The sequence below is a fragment of the Ahaetulla prasina genome, chromosome 1 (genome assembly GCF_028640845.1).
Source record: "Ahaetulla prasina isolate Xishuangbanna chromosome 1, ASM2864084v1, whole genome shotgun sequence".
Classification (NCBI taxonomy): Eukaryota; Metazoa; Chordata; class Lepidosauria; order Squamata; family Colubridae; genus Ahaetulla; species Ahaetulla prasina.
This window is the reverse complement of record NC_080539.1, coordinates 163,966,986-163,983,372: the sequence shown is the minus strand read 5'-3', so window position 1 is coordinate 163,983,372 and position 16,387 is coordinate 163,966,986. Positions and strand designations below refer to the sequence as shown.

Below are 16,387 nucleotides of genomic sequence, written 5' to 3'. Positions count from 1 at the left end.
TATCAACAGTAGAGACCTTCAAATTTCTAGGTTCTACCATATCTCAAGATCTAAAATGGACACCTAACATCAAAAACATCATCACAAAAGCACAACAAAGAATGTTCTTTCTGTGCCAACTCAGGAAGCTCAAACTGCCCAAGGAGCTGCTGATCCAATTCTACAGAGGAATTATTGAGTTTGTCATCTACACCTCTATAACTGTCTGGTTTGGTTCTGCAACCCAACAAGACAGACACAGACTTCAGAGTATAATTAGAACTGCAGAAAAAACAATTGCTACCAACCTGCCTTCCATTGAGGACCTGTATACTGCACGAGTCAAAAAGAGGGCTGCGGAAATATTTACAGACCCCTCACATCCTGAACATAAACCGTTTCAACTCCTACTCTCAAAATGAAGCTATAGAACTTCTAGTTGTTCTGTTCTGACATAAGAACAGTTTCTTCCCAAATGCCATCACTCTGCTAAACAAATAATTCCCTCAACACTGTTGAACTGTTTCCCTATGACTATCACTAAGTGTTGTATCTTTTTATTCTTGATGAATGTATTTCATTCTCCTTATGTACACTGACAGGGTATGCATCAAGACAAATTCCTTGTGTGTCCAATCACACTTGGCACATAAAGAATTCTATTCTGTTCTATTCTTTGTGTATGTGAATGATCAGGACAGCACAGAGGCCTTCATCCTCAGTGGATAGACAATGGCTAGAATGATGATGATGAAAAGAAAACAGAGAGTACCAATAGTAATAGACATCTTGGGTGCAGTTCAAAACATCTGGAGAATCACTTGAATACTATTAGCATTGATAAAATTGCCATCAGTCAATTGCAAAAGGTAGCTTTACTTTACTTGGAACAGCTTACATCCTGCAATGATACTTCAGACACTATCAAACATTAACATCTGCCTATCCCAGGTCCTTGGGAAGGACTCTAGGTGAGTCCAGATCCAATCTGAACATCTGACTGACTGCAGTGAACCAAATAACAAACTTTTAAAGTAAAAAATGGAGGAAACACAAATAGGTTATCTGAAAGTCAGATAATTCCAAAATCACAAAGTTTTGTTTGGTCTTTTTTTAGTTTCAGTGAATGTATGTAATAAAGAAAGAAAACAGTATCACCAAAGATCATATGGTCGGGGTGGGCTGCTGGGGGTTTGAGGGGTTCAGGAGAACCTCTAGCTAAGATTCTGTGCAGTTCGGAGAACCCCCAAATCCCACTCCTGGCTGGCCCTCTCACCCCTCCCCTCCCGGATGTTCCTACGTGGCCTGTTTTGGATGCAGGTACATGCAGAGCGCACGCGGAGGCTTAGGGAAAGCGAAAAATGGGCCTACCGCAAGTTCAGGGAGGCCAGAAATGGGCCTGCTTCTGGCCTCCAGAGGGCCTCCAGAGCCTGGGGAGGCCATTTTTGCCCTCTCAGAGGTTCAAGGAAAGCCTCTGGAGCCCAGTGAGGGCAAAAAAACATGGCCATGCCCACCCAGCAACCAGGCAGAGAACCCCTTGCTAAAATTTTTGAAGCCCATCCCTGCATGTGGTGCTTTAAGGGTATTATTGCCTTCCCACATCTCTCTCTCCTGATATAACAGTCTTACCCTGATGTTTCTAGGGACTTTGGAAAGGAATTCAAAAGGACCACATAATGGAGGAGGACCAGGCTAAGAAATTCTTGAATTTAAGGAAGAATCAAAACTGAAGGAGTAACTAAAGAAAAAGTAGAATAGTTGAATATATAAATTAGAAAAAGTTGCTGAGCAACAAAGTAGGAAAATTGTTGATCTGTTTTCTAATTCATTTCATGTACCAAGGCCAACATAATTCCAGATGTCATTCTATTTCTGACTTCAACATTCCAGTCTCCTATAATTAGTGCGACATCTTTTTTGGTATTTAGTCAACAAGTGTTACAAATTGTCACAAAACTGGTCCATTTCCTCTTTGTCTGTAATTGGAACATAGACTTGGATCACTGTAACATTCATTAGCTTGTGTTTGTCTTAAATTGAGAGATCCTTATGTTGGTGTGTGGAGAGGTACGTGAACTCTGATACTTTTTGATACTCCATTTTTATTGCAATTTACACATCCGAAAGATTGAGACTTGGTACTATTCAGATTTAAAGGGACTCATCCCAGTTTCTTTAAATTTTCCTAATTCCCAGAATATCAATGTCCAATTTTGCCATTTCTATTCCTTGAAATCAGTGATTTGATTTGAGTTTGATTTAGTTTTCATTAGCTTAAATCCTATTGATTTTAATGGATCAGTATGGCTAGTTTGGATCCAGCCCTATTAGGTCACTAGAATTAAAAATGCGTAACTTTTCTCAGCAATTGGCTTGCAAAGAGCTGAATTCAAAATCTTCAGGTATTGCTGACACTCTCTTAACCTGATTCTTTTTTTTTTAATCTTTTAGAACACACAAATACATACACACACAAAAAAAATAATATAATAAAAGCACATTAAGAAGATATGTTAAGTATCATAAAAGTAACTGTTATATATTCTTTTATAAAAGTAAAAGGCTATATAAATTGCTTTGAAGCTAGATTTAAATTTGATTTAACAATCATGGCTATGTACCACAGGACTGAAGCATAAATTTTTATGCCCATATGTCACCTTTTTGTTCAATCCCCTTGACATTATACCTGATTTTAAAGCTAAGAGATAAAATGTTTGTATTTCATAGTCAGCAGCTATGTATTGAATTTATATATATTCTCTCATTATCCTCCTTCTCCCTCTCGCTCACTCTATATGTCTGTCTTCTGCTTTAAAATGAAAACCAAAATCAATTTGTTTCCAAAACCGCAGGCCAGTTTATGCCCTCAGAAGATTTAGATATTGGCCTCTGGAACACCTGAGACCAAATGAGCCTTAATTCTGCTGGCCATTTGGAAAGTGCTGAAGACCTGCTTACCCTGGTATAAGGATCAAGAAGTTGGTGGCATCCATATGGTATAATTGATATAGATCAGGGCAGAGGTGAAATCTAAAAATTTTCCCTACCGGTTCTGTGGGCGTGGCTTAATTGGTGGGCGTGGCTTGGTGGTCAGATGACTGAGTGGGCATGGCCAATAACAATAAATAATAAAAATAATAAGCAAAGTATAAAAAACAATAAGAGGTATCAAAAACCAACTTTCACACTTTACACACACACAACACAACACAACTGACTCACACACAATGTAAAAGCAGCTGCACTTCACACTTCACACAGCCACAAAAAGCTCAAAAACCAACTTTCACACTTTACACACACACAACTCTCTCTCTCACACACACACACACTCACAAAATGCCATATACAGCTTTCTGAGATTTTGTGTGTTTGTGTAGTTAGAGTGAAACATTACAGAAACACCCTAAATCTCAGAACGCTGCACAAATATTTTATTTTATTATTTTATTTTATTGTGGACTTCAAATCCCAGAGTTCCTCAGCCAGCAAAGCAGGAAGTCAAAGCAAGCTTTTTTTTTTCTTGAGTAGCTGAAGAAAACATGCCGTTGTCAGCCCAAAAGAGCAGTAATTATAGGTAAGTGAGGAGGGAGAATTGGCTGGGCTTGGGTGGGGGCTCTTGTAAGTGGGGGCTGTTAAAAAGTGAGTTTAAAAACCTGTGAGGATCAGGAAACTCCTCTGGGATCGCCAGAGGAGGCTTTTAAAACCTCTGGTTTTTTTCTTTTTTTTCCCCCTTCGGCTGAAGGGTTTTTTAAAAAAAAAACTTTTAAAGTGTTCTGATGATCTCTACTCAGCCCCGCGATCATCAGAGGGTTGTGTTTTTTTTACTTTTCAAGGCATGTTTCAGCTGAAGAAAAACTTTTAAAAGTAAAAAATCCAAACCTCTGCTGATGGTGTGGCTCAGCAGAGGCAGGGGGGCGGGGCCAGGGATTTTTGCTACCGGTCCTCTGAACCAGCAGCTGCCATCGCTACCTAATCGGGAGAGCCGGTGCGAACCGGGAGCATTTCACCCCTGAATCAGGGGTGTCCAAACTTGGCAACTTTAAGACTTGTGGACTTCACTCCCAACAAAGCTGGCTGAGGAATTGAAGTCCACAAGTCTTAAAAGTTGCCAAGTTTGACACCCCTGTTATAAATCAACCATGGATGTCTGCTATGAATTATGGCATCAATTTATTGAAATATGTATACCTGTAAATCTGCATCTAATGTTTTCGTTTCTTCTCATTTTTTCTCCCTTTTATAATTATGTTGTTGTTGTTGTTGTTATTATTATTATTATTATTTTGCATTAGTTTTTAAAAAACTGTTTAGGCTATTACTGGTCATCCAGATTTAGTGTTGGGTGGGCAGCATTTTTATTGGGAGGTCTCGCCACAATGAATCTGTATTATATGCTATCCCACAAACCAGCTAATAAACACAAATCTTGATTGTTGCATTAACCCACCCTGTGTAATTAAGATTCAGTGTGTTATATGAATTAAATAATGGCATCATTGTGACTCAGTTTATCATATGAATACAGATAGTAATAGCTAACAATTATGGACACCAAAGTATTTTCATGAAATACATATTTGATATAAAATGTATGCTATAAATTTATGAAGCAGGGCGGAATAATCTGTTGGTTCAACTTGAGCCCCCACTGATGACAATGACATCATATTTCAAAGTGCCAAATTCCATATCCGCCACGGTCCGACTGTTCCGCACACACTGCAACCATGCCCCGATGACTGCACCCTGGTACCACAAGGCAGCACCAGCCATGACCGAAGGGCAACATCCGAATATAGGCGAAGTATAGTGAAATCACTGAGGCGATTTTTCTGGGAGTGGAAGTCCACAAGTCATTAAAGGTCCATAGTTCCCCACCTCTGACGTATATCATGAAAGCACTTTGTGGATTGTTCAAGAACTGAGTTGTAACAAAACTGACTTTCTTTGTCCAGACTGAGCTACTGTGGCAAAACAAAAATGTTTCATTGATTGCTGATTGAGATCGCAAAGCATGTAGTGTTGTGCAGACATCTGTTAAAATGGATAAATCAGAGTTAGTCTTTGTGAGAATCAATTGCTGGGATACAGTAAACTGACTAAAAACTAGCTAAGGCCAATTGAATGTCTTTTATTCCTTACTAATGCTCTTGGTTCACCCTTGGTGTTCTCTCATTTGTGTGGGCCTTCTCTGAGATTAAAGTATTTTACTAAAAGTCACAAGTGGTTTCAAAGTGATTGCACAAATAAATATAATATGTTGACATGAAAGGATGGTTAAACATACCTTAAATATTTGATGAAATATTAATTATTTGGATTAATCTCCCCAAAGTACAAACATTTGGCTTCCGCAGCCAGAAGCTAATTTGACTTAAAACATAATGTCACTTACCGTATTTTTCGAACTATAAGAGGCTCCGAAGTATAAGACACATCTAGCTTTAGGGCGGGAAAACAAGGGAAAAAATATCTGCCTCTGCCTCCCAGCAATTTACCTCCTTGTAGCAAACAGCAAACCGCCTGGTCAGCTTCAGCATAGCCTGATTTAGCACAAGCAGCTGATTGCGGTTGGATTGGCTTCCTGGAATACTGCCTATCAGCTGTTCCAGGCTGCAGGGATCGCCACTGCCTGCCACCGCTGCCCATTGCTACTGCTGTCTATCGCTGTCTCCAAGCACCCCATTTTTAGCCTCCATGCGTCCTGTTTTTGGCCTCCACGTGCCCAATTTTCAGCCTCTAGGAGTCCCATTTTTGGCCCATTCCAGGTGGTGGGGATCACTATCGCTACCGCCGCCTATCCCTGCTGCCTGGTACGGGCCGAAAATGGGCCACATGGAGGCCGAAAATGGGGCATGTGGAGGTGGCGATAGGGCAGTAGCCGCGATTGGCAGTGATGATCCCTGCAGTCTGGTACAGCTGATAGGTGGTATTCCAGGAGGCTGATCCAATTGCCAAATCAGCTGCTCGTGCTAAATCAGGCTGTGCTGAAGCTGACCAGGCTGTCTGCTGTTTGCTGCAAGGAGATAAATTGCTGGGAGGCAGAGGCCGAAGGGTGGGTGCTGGCAGGTGGGCGGGGCTTCAACAACATTCCCTGTATAAGACGCACATACATTTCCACCCACTTTTTTTTGGGGGGGGGAAGTGCATCATATACACCGAAAAATACAGTACTTCAAAAAAAATCCACTTAATGCTCAATCTAGATCTAGAAATAGATTTATTTTAACAAGAATTGAACAGTAAACATATATACAATATAATTACAGACAACCCTGTTTTTAGTATGCACGGAAATAGCCAGTTTTGCTCCAGTGTGAGGAAAAAAAAAAGAGAAGAAGGTAAATTCGGAGATGTTAAATGCTTAGCAAGGCTTACACGCTAGCACCTCCTTTGGAGGTAGAAAGACACCAATATCATAAAACTCAGCCTGCCCCAGGCAGTGAGGAATTTTTGTGCCAATTTTTCAAATTTACACTTTTATCATGCTTGACAAAAAGAAAAAAAAGCTTTGCGTGACTTAGTTCCTTTAAAGAATTAGTTACAACTGCATAATAAGTTTGAATGCTATCCTCTATGCCATGGGAGAGATGTCATCTTGCTGCCTATGGTGAGCAATTGTTTTGAGATACGGCAAGGTACAAATTGAATAGTAATAACTGCGTTCTAAAAATTGATATTTACCAAAATAATTTTAGTGTGATTGGCCAGCCATCTGTAATATAGTTATCCAAAATGTCCCAATTTAAAAAGAAAAGGTATTTGGTATCAAAATCATGAAGGCATTGGCTGCAGTTCTCCGACTCCCTGCAAGTCAGAGTAAGGCTGTGATGCTAAGCCCACTTGGAAGAGGCAGACTGAAATTGGTGGGATTTGCTTCCAAGGGGATGTGCTCAGGTACAAAGGTGACAGTTCATGTTACCCCTGCTCTAGGGATGCTTCTGGAAACCATTCATCACCCTAATAGTGTTTTGATGCCATCGTAATGTCCCTATCATGGTGACCAATTACCTGGAACAGGGAAATGTTCAAAAAAAGAAAGAAAAGAAGGAAGAAAGATGGGAGTGTCACCACGGGAGCATCTGAAAAGTTGAAAAAATAGGCTGTTCATGGCCAGTAAACCCTCCCCCCACTCCCCAGCTCCATTCAGTTTGTAGTGACTTAACAGATCACATCCCCTTATGGACAAAATCGATGTCTGCTATGGAAAAAGAAAAAAAGCTCGAAGTTCCCCTTTCACCCTACAGTATCTGGCATTCTGTACTTCACGTGGGGAAAAAAATGGTCTTAATAATGTCCGCGATGAAGTTCAGCAAACAAACAGTGACCGTTGTTCCCTCCCCAGCTGCGGCAAAGAAAATCAACCATAATCTCCCCTGCACAGGATTAATCATAATATATATGCTTGTTGTTACGATTGCAAGCAACCCTGTTGTCCCAGCTGTCAGCCATCCGATTCTGCTCCATTTACAGTTTTTTATAAAGAATTTTTCACATCACAACGCTTCTCTGAATGTACAATATTTTAATATACGTATAAAAATATAGCCCTGCTGTGTATATTATACTTACAACTCTACAGAGGAACCCTTTTTCCCCATACCGTCTTGCTAAAAGAAGGATTGAACAGACTGCTTTCTCAATTATTATTGTTGAACCCTCGCGAGAAGCTGCAAAACCATCTCTCCTTTCAAATGCAGCCGCCGAAGCCTCTTGAGCAGAAGAGGACTTTTCTTAAGACTCCTAACGTACGTTTGGCAAAGGAAAGGGGCAGAAGAGAATTTGAAAAAATAGGACTTTTTTTTCTTCTTCTTTAAGATTCATTTGACAAAAATATAGACAGTGACCTATATGTTCTGGCTAGTGGATTAGCACTCAGTGACAATCACAACCCAACCCCCCTCCGCCCCCCCGCCCCCCGGGCCCAAACACACACCCAAGGCCTAGCCTCAAATCACTGGCTCGAAATAGGAAACCCAATGGAGAACTCTTCGGTCTAATCTCTGAAAAGAGAAGTACAAGTTTGATAAAAAGCTCCTAGATGTCTTTTGTTTTACAGATAGGTAGCTGCGATTTTTGTTCATACAGTAGGAAAAACAAACAAAACAGCCGTAGGGCAGAAGCAGGCCCCTCCTGCGACCAGACCTTTCACCTTGGGGTACAGTTTGAGAAAACCTTTTCATTCAAAGGATGTGGAATGCTAGGAGACGGACAGGCACACCTCTATGCTTTGTTAGCTTTGCTCTCAGGGGCTGTAATAAACACTGGCTTTGATGGAAGACTGACCTCAAGTCGGTGTGTTCGGCGAGGGAAGTTTGCTCTTGATCGCTGTTTGAAAAGCGCATGTTGGTTTAAAAACAAAAAGGTAGCCATCAAAGTGATAAGGACACTTTGCCCTTCATTTCATGTAGCCCCCAATGCTTAATATGTAGCAGCAAAGCCAAACCGGCACAGTAACTTCAACAACTGAGTTTGCTCTCAACAAAGTAGAATGCACACTGTTCATTTCATTCCCCTCTTTGAAACAACAACGCTATTGCACCTGGGTAGACCAAAAGCCCATGTCTGTAGCAAACACCACGGTGACACCTAGTGGCACGCGGGTGTTAAATCCTGTTCTTGTCCACAGTATGCAGTCTCTGCTCATTGTTCATCAAAAAGTGAGGATGATTTTCTACATTCAGTGTAGAGATTAGTCATAACTTTAGACAAGATGTTCTTTTGTTGTATCTCCCGCTTTCTCTCTGCAGGAATGTTCGCTCGGCTTGCTTTCAGCAGGCAAAAGCCAAGTTTCTGATGGCGTCAACCGCTCTGAATGTACTTTTTAATGACTACGCAGCCGTGCCGGAACACTGGACATGGCATATTGGGAAGCAGCGTCCATGTGTTGGTGTTGGGGTCATAAGCTTCCATATTTCCTAGGGCGGGGCCTTCACTGCTGACAATTCCACCAGTGGCGTAAATTTTTCCATCAAGAACCACAGCGCTGTGCAGAAAGAGACCGAGAAAGGAGAGGAATACAGTTAGTAACAGTCCGCTAAGCACTCACTCTATTTAGTCATTGATCCTGCTGTTTGAAAGAACAGCTTCCGCATTAAGTGTCATAACTGCCACAAACCAATGACTATAATAATCAGCGCATCCAGCCTTTGCCCACCTTCATTAATTTTCAGATTTCTCCCGTGGGGTGGAAAGGCTACCACAAATGTCAATGAAGGGGACAGGAATTGGCCCTGGTGACCCTGGAGCAGGGAGGGCACCATAGCCACACTTTCCCTTGCTGGGATCGTTTAGGTCCCCATATACACCAATGGGAAGAGAAAATTCAGGACAGCTTTCTAACAGCCTATGTGAAGACAATCATAAAGACAGTATGGAGGAATGAAAGACAGTGTTGTGTCTTGCCCGCTCTCACAGCAGCCGGGGCCTTCTTATCTGCTCCCGAACACGGAGGAATGTATGCCTCCCGACCCCAGTCCTGGCTCCATGCCCAGACAAGCTGAAGAGGAGGGGGCACCTCCCGGTCCCAACCCTGGCTCCATGCCCAAGCAGGCTGCAGAGGAGGGAGCATCCCCCGGCCCCAGCCCTGGCTCCATGCCCAGGCAAACGGAGCAGCTAGACCCCTCCCCCTCCTCCACAGCATGTGAGCCTGAGGAAAGTTTATTTCCAACAGCTGCTGATTGGAGTGACTCTCGCATCAGAAGACTGGATAGGCGGAGGCAACAGAAGGAAGGGAGGGGCAGGCCTTAATGAGTGCTGAGTCATGGAGCCACACCCCATGGCCTATATAAAGGATCTGCTTTCTGGCAGTCTCTGAGTCAGGCAAAGTCGAACTTATCTTGCTGAAGTCACTTTCTGGTCTCCTGCCTGCTCTGAGGACTTTGTTAGGACTTTGGGCAGAGCTGCAGAGGCAAGCCTGATTCGGATTTCCCTGACCCGGCCGTCAGCGGAGGAGTGGGACACGACAGACAGCTTGTGTTGCTTTGGTCTGCTTCCCTCTAGATCCAGAGGCTGCATAGAATGCAATGAGAATCTAATGGGTGGGTGTCACGTGGCAGAAAGTTGAGCTACACTCCTAACTGGAGAGTAGGTCCCCAGGCTCCTTGGAGAGGCCAAACAACAGGGAGATGCAGTGAGTGGAGGAACTGAGGATAATTCGAAATGCCTTCTCCTCCATCTAGTGACACACAGCTGTCAACAAAAGAGCAGCAGCATTTCGGTTCCAATTTGGAGGTGGGGGTGGACTGGGGCTCAAAAGGAAGAAGTGAAGAGAACTGCTCCATGCAATCAACCCTACATGGTTCCTTTCAGGGGTGGGTTCTACTTACCTTTACTACAGGTTCGCATCGTGCCCGCACACGCGCTCTCTCACTCCGCAGAAGCTTCTGCGCATGCGCAGGTCACTTTTGATGATGTTCGGGTCAATGGGCAAAGCCTCCCACCAGTTTTACTACCAGTTCTATAGAACCGGTCCAAACTGGGGGCAACCCACCACTGCTTCCTTCCCCTTCACTTTTTTCATTAAGAGGGAACAACCACATTCCCAACCAGGAGGCAAAAAAAAATATTTTTGATTTGATTTTTATCCCGCCTCTATTAGTAACTCAAAGCAGCGAACTGCAAATGTTCTGTGTTGTGTGGCTTCTAGATGAGGTGCTGCAATAGGATTTGGGCGGTTTTTGCATGCATGAAAGCAGCCTTCAAAACCAGAAGGCAGAACTGAAAACATCTTGGTTTAGGAATGTTATTATTTAATAGTAAGTTCTTGGTACTTATGAGCTTGGTACTTATGCCACTGGCAATGTAAATAGAAAATGCCATTTTATTCCTTCTCCCCAAAGAGTATGTTGTACCTGCTGATTATAATGTGCATAAAAAAAGGGTGCTTCTTTGCATGGATTCTCTTCTCTTTAATTCACCATTTTAACGTCCTTTACAACAGGAGTGTCAAACTCAAAACCCGGGGAGGGGGGCGGGATCCAGTCATTGGGGTACTTAGATCTGGCCCGCGGGACCACCCGTAAACAGCGAAGGACTGGCCCATGTTGCTTCTGCCAGTGAAAATGGAGCTCAGGCGCCTGTTTTCAATGGCGGAGTGCTTGGGCCACCAGAGGCGCCCCCGACAGGAATGACGTCGAGCTGGCCACACCCACCCTGGCCACACCCCCCCATAATCAAACACAACCCTGATGCAGCCCCAATGAAATTGAATTTGACACCCCTGCTTTACAACAATGCTGAATAAACATTCTGAGTGGTACGATGAGAATGGTATCAAAGGAATTTCTCAGTTAAAAGCATTTACGCTTCAACTAAGTATTGTGTTACCGTGCCATTTATTGGAGAAATGTTTGGCATATTTGGTGCTTTCATACTTGAAAACCACATTTCTTCTGACTCTCAAGCCGTATGAAAGCTTGCTCTATGCTGTTTGAATCTCGGTCCAACCTATAGACCTGGTTTCCCAATGAGGAAATGTCAGCATCTGGCCTGAACAATGGATAACTCAAACGGCAGTGGCAGAGGAAGCAAAATATGAAAATTTCATTAGGCAGGTAATAAATTACTAGATGACAGCTCTGCTTGGGCACTCAGTTTTCAGGGCGTTCTCTCCAGCTCTTCCATCATCGATCCCTGAAAGCGATTGTTTTCGGGCCAGATGTGATTAAGTGAGCATTTCTGACGGCAGAAGAATTCCTCATTAACATCTGGAGGTATTTTGCCTGATGCTGAATCATCAATATCAATTTCTTCCAGAACTTTTGCTGAGAGTTTTTGTGATCCAAACATGTTTACCCTCCATTTCTTTTTATCCAGGGCTTGTCAAGGAGAGGCATTTCACAATCTCGGTTTGACTGGGTTGTGAACATTAATCCCTGTCCAGAAATAACAGTGGAATGAAGAAATATCTTCTCTAGTAGTCCTTGAGGTTATAAAAGAACATTTAAATGACTGAATTAGCATGTTCATATGCGTCACATTCTTTCTAATTCTTGCTGCCAATTTTAGTAATTGAAAAACAGGAATAGAGCCACACTTAATTTAGCTGGAACTGCGCCAGTCTTTCTTTCTTTTCTTTTTTAAAAAAAATCCCTTTTATGGTATTTAGGAATTTTTTTTCTTTTTTCTTAAAAAAAAAAGCCAATCAAAAAAAATATCCCAGTGAAATCTGGTTACATAGGAAGAAGTTATTCCAGCTTCAAATTCTTGAATTGTCTCTCCCCTTTCATTTTGGGAACAGAAACACCACTATTTTTGTTTAACTGAAGATTATACTCAGTAAACATCCCAAATGAAGTTTCCAAAACAGCATTGCTATGAAAACAGCAGTTTATCAAGCCTAGCCATCTTTAACACATGAACACTGCTGGAAAAAACCCACCACAAGCTATTGCTCAGCCTATGTCATCCAATCACATTTAGTCGTAGTGAACCAGTGGTGGATTGTTACCGGTTCGCCCTGGTCCGGGCGAAGTGGTAGTAGTGGCAGCAGGATGCTCCACCCACCCACCCGGACGTCATCAAATACGGTCTGTGGATGCGCAGGTGCTTCTGTGCATGTGCACAAGTGGCATGCGCGTGAGCAAAGTGAGTGTGCACATGCGAATGAACCGGTAGCAAAGGTAAGTGAAATCCACCGCTATACTGAACAGATGTGCTAAGGGGGAGGTTCTGTGCTAATACACTTGCCAATAAGAGGAGAAAGCAACAATCTCTCATTAAACAATTGGCAAGTTTAGGCTGAGCCAGCCCTTCTCATCCACAGTGGCACAGCCCTTTTCCTTCCTACAGTCCAGGCATGGGTGCCAGGGTACATTAACCTCTGACTCCTGTGGTGACTAAGGCACCTGAAAGGGGAACAAAGTTAGAGCAGGTGGGGATAAGAAAAAGGTGCAGGATCGCATCAGGAACAGAGGGCGGGTCAGGATTGCTTCCTACTTTCATTTTGGAAAACGACTTAGGAAGTTTTGTTTTCCAAAATGCTTTCATGCTTATTAAGATTTGCACTGTGGTCTCATGCATCGTATCTCAAGATAATGCAATCCTTTCCATTTCAGTCAGTTTTTGACAATGCACCTTGTGAAAATTGTCAGAGTAGGAAGACAGGATCTTGAGTCAGCATTTCTCTTTAAGAAACCGAGAAAGGGTAAATGATTTGGTGCATATGCAGTTCTACAGTCATAAGTTACCTGCCTCAGTCCTGTTTTATACTTTCAGCAAAATATTTAGTATAACAAATGGGAAAATTCTATCCAGCAGACCAAATAATGTTTACTTTGGACACAATTCAGTATATGTCTTGATCACTCTGTTCAGTGAGATACAAAATCAATGTTTAACTTTCATCCTTCTGATGGACCGGCAAGGAAAGAGCTGGGATTCAGCAAAACTAGGGGATCCAAGCCAAGGATCCACTCGGGTAAGGCAAGTGTTCTGTCACTTAGCTATAGCTTGTCTGGTTCCTGGCATTTCTCATGAGCTGCTTTTCCTTCTCCCAGATGCTCCAATCTGTTCAGTAACCGAAGCTCTTCTTTCTCTTACTTTGTTGTGATCATAGTAAATCCTTATGCCTCTATGCAGGCTCCTCTGTTCCTTCCTTATCCTCCTATATTCCATTCATCACCTGACCAAGACACCCACCAAATCCAACCCAGCCCCTCACAAGAAAGCCAAATGGGGAGATTCTACTGATAGGACTGCAATCCCTCTTGGCATATTGCAAGATTCTGAGGAGGCACCACCAAGGCCGTTTGGAGAGGCCTGACTTGGCCTCTGTCATACAACTTCAGAAGATGTGGAGAGACCTGGCCCATAGAATTGCCAAGAGTTGGACACAATTGAATGGAAAACATCATCTTCATCATCATCATTGTTGTCGTCAATCTGATTATTTGCAGGCTATGGGCTAGTCACACAATAGTTTTTGCTTGCTTTTGTTTGTTTGTTACGGCAATGGCTTCACTTTACCGAAAACAAAAGGCAGAATGTTATAATGTGTAACAGTGGCAAGCCAGCACATAACAATTGTTATCTCAACTTTTTGCCTGGTTGGATGGAAAAAGTCGAAGGACTTCAGTGAGTGAATAGCAGAAACTGTTTGAAGTTCAGGCTCACTGATTTTGGCTGGGTCACATCCCTAGATTTCACCTCAGCATGGCAAATAACATAATAGAGCCTGTCCATACCAGTGTTTCTCAACCTTGATAACTTTAAATTTATGTAGACTTCAATTCCCAGATTCCCAAATTTTCTGAGTTGAAGTCTACACATCTTAAGAGTTGGCAAAGTCGAGAAATATTGGTCCATGCCATCAGGCATGCCATGTCTGGGCATCAAAACCGTGGATGACTACTAGATACGTAAGGTCCTAACTCTCAGGAATCATCTAACGATTGTCCAGGTGTTTGTAGCTCTGATCTTGTTTGCCTAATATTATTTTACCATCTTGGCCAAGTATAGTCCCACTGTTGGGCAGCAGTGGCCAAATGCTTATATTTTGGCACAGAATCTCATGATCTAGCCTGTTAAACTGATCATTAAAAACAATGGAAACCCTAATTAAATTGAAATTCAAGTGGGTGGAACTCTGTCAGGTTTTTTTTGACACTTACATTCATATTATAACGCTTTTTACATTCCCACTCCACCTCCATTTGGATATGTCATTGTCTAATTTTGAGTGGTGTTAACTGGTGTTAGCGTTTTGGAAAAGAAGGATTAAAATCGTAGAAAATAAACCATATGCTGGTTTATCAATCTTAAATTGCATTGGCTTTATGTTGATCAGGAATATCAAGCCTCTCCTTTCCCTGATTACTTCTTTAGGGCCAAAGAGAGACAAAGGGACATAGGTCTCACCTGTGGACATTATTGTTATTTATAAAATGGTACTTCTAGTGCATGGAAAAGGTGGGAAAATCCTTACTTAGAAGCAAAAAGCAAGGGGGACGGTACATTTCCTGCTTGCTGGGAGGCACAGACAAAAGCAGAAACAATTGAAATGAATTATTTGATCATACACCATTAAAGGAGGAAAAAAAACATGAAAAATTAAATCCAACTTAAAAAATAGGAATATTAGATTATGCAATATGCTTTCCTTCCCACTCTACATACATACTTGAAATCACAATGTATTTTTCTTTCTGTTCACAGGTAGTTCCTCAACTTACAACCAATCATTTGAGCATACTTTCATACAAAGGGACTGAAAAAAGTAATTTACAACAGGTCCTCAACACTTACAAATGTTGCTACACCCCACGCAATTGGCATGTATTCATGATGGTTGTGGTCTCCCGTCCCTACACATGATCATCATTTGCAACTTTTGTTGTGGTCCGCCAGATGCCAGTGGAGCTGGTGGCAGACTCGGACAATGAGGAGGTTGGGGAGGAACTTGGGCCAGTTCTGGAGTCTGGGGAAATCTCTGATGGAAGCTCTGCATCGAAGGCAGAGACAGAGCCAGGGCCATCCGACATTTCCCAACTACCGGAGAGGTAGCTGCCTTTGGAGGCTGAGATAAGTGGGGAGGAAGAACAGCTGGGGCCTGTTCTAGATGCGCTTATGCGCAGAGCAGTTAGGAGAGCAACTGATGACAAGGAGTCGACTCGGGAAGCAAGGCAACATGTGGATGCTGACTGACCCCTCCCTGGTTGGGGAATAAATAGAAGGAAAGGGGAGTGGTGGTTGTAGGAGATAACAGTTCGGATTTCTGAAGATTTGGCTCATCAGGGTTTTGTGCCTCAGAGACTGCTTGCCAGAACTTAATTTGCAGCTTTGCGGCTGGGAGCTCATAAGGTCTGTAACTGCAGTTAATTCTTTGAAGGACTATTGCCTGGACTTTTCGGTGTGTGAATGCCATTAATTCACAGGAGATAAATAAAAAGGGTTTTTTTCGTGACAAAGAATCTGTTTCTTGTTTTTGCTAAGGCTGAGTCAGAACAATTTTCCTAGCTAGCTTCCAACAAGCAAAGTTAATGGGGGGGGGGGGAGGAGAGCCAGATTTGCTTAACAACCGAGCGACCCCAACGAAAAAGGGTCATAAAAATTGGACATGATTAACTTCATAATCACCTCACTTAGGAACAGACCTTCTAGTTCCATTTGAGATTGTAAATTGAGGACTACCTATATTTTCTCTCCGTTAACAGTTATTACAGTTGTATAAAGACAGCTTTCAGGTTTTTTAAGCTTTTGAGCAAGAAGTAGCCAAGAAATGCCAGTGCTTCCTTTGTGCCATTCATCTAAAGAATCTTTTTCATCCCTAATGAGCCATCTCTTTTAATCTGTGAAAGTACCTCAAACTTCTCCTCACCTAGTAATAATAGAGTGGTCACCATGCTTTGCTGCTTAAGAACAAAAGATGATTTAAAAAAGAAGAAAGGAAGCAAACACCCAA

General features: G+C 42.4%; 1 protein-coding gene across 5 annotated transcripts in view; it reads right to left on the bottom strand.

Annotated features, from left to right (window-relative positions):
• Positions 1-6,212: 6,212 nt before the first annotated feature.
• Positions 6,213-16,387, bottom strand: part of KLHL29 (kelch like family member 29) — a 490,936-nt gene continuing 480,761 nt past the window's right edge. For all 5 annotated transcript variants that reach the window (XM_058179658.1, XM_058179633.1, XM_058179668.1 and 2 more), the window contains one exon: positions 6,213-8,971. In XM_058179658.1, the coding sequence (XP_058035641.1) occupies positions 8,788-8,971 (184 nt within the window). In that variant the 3' untranslated portion in view covers positions 6,213-8,787. The remainder of the gene's footprint in view (positions 8,972-16,387) is intronic.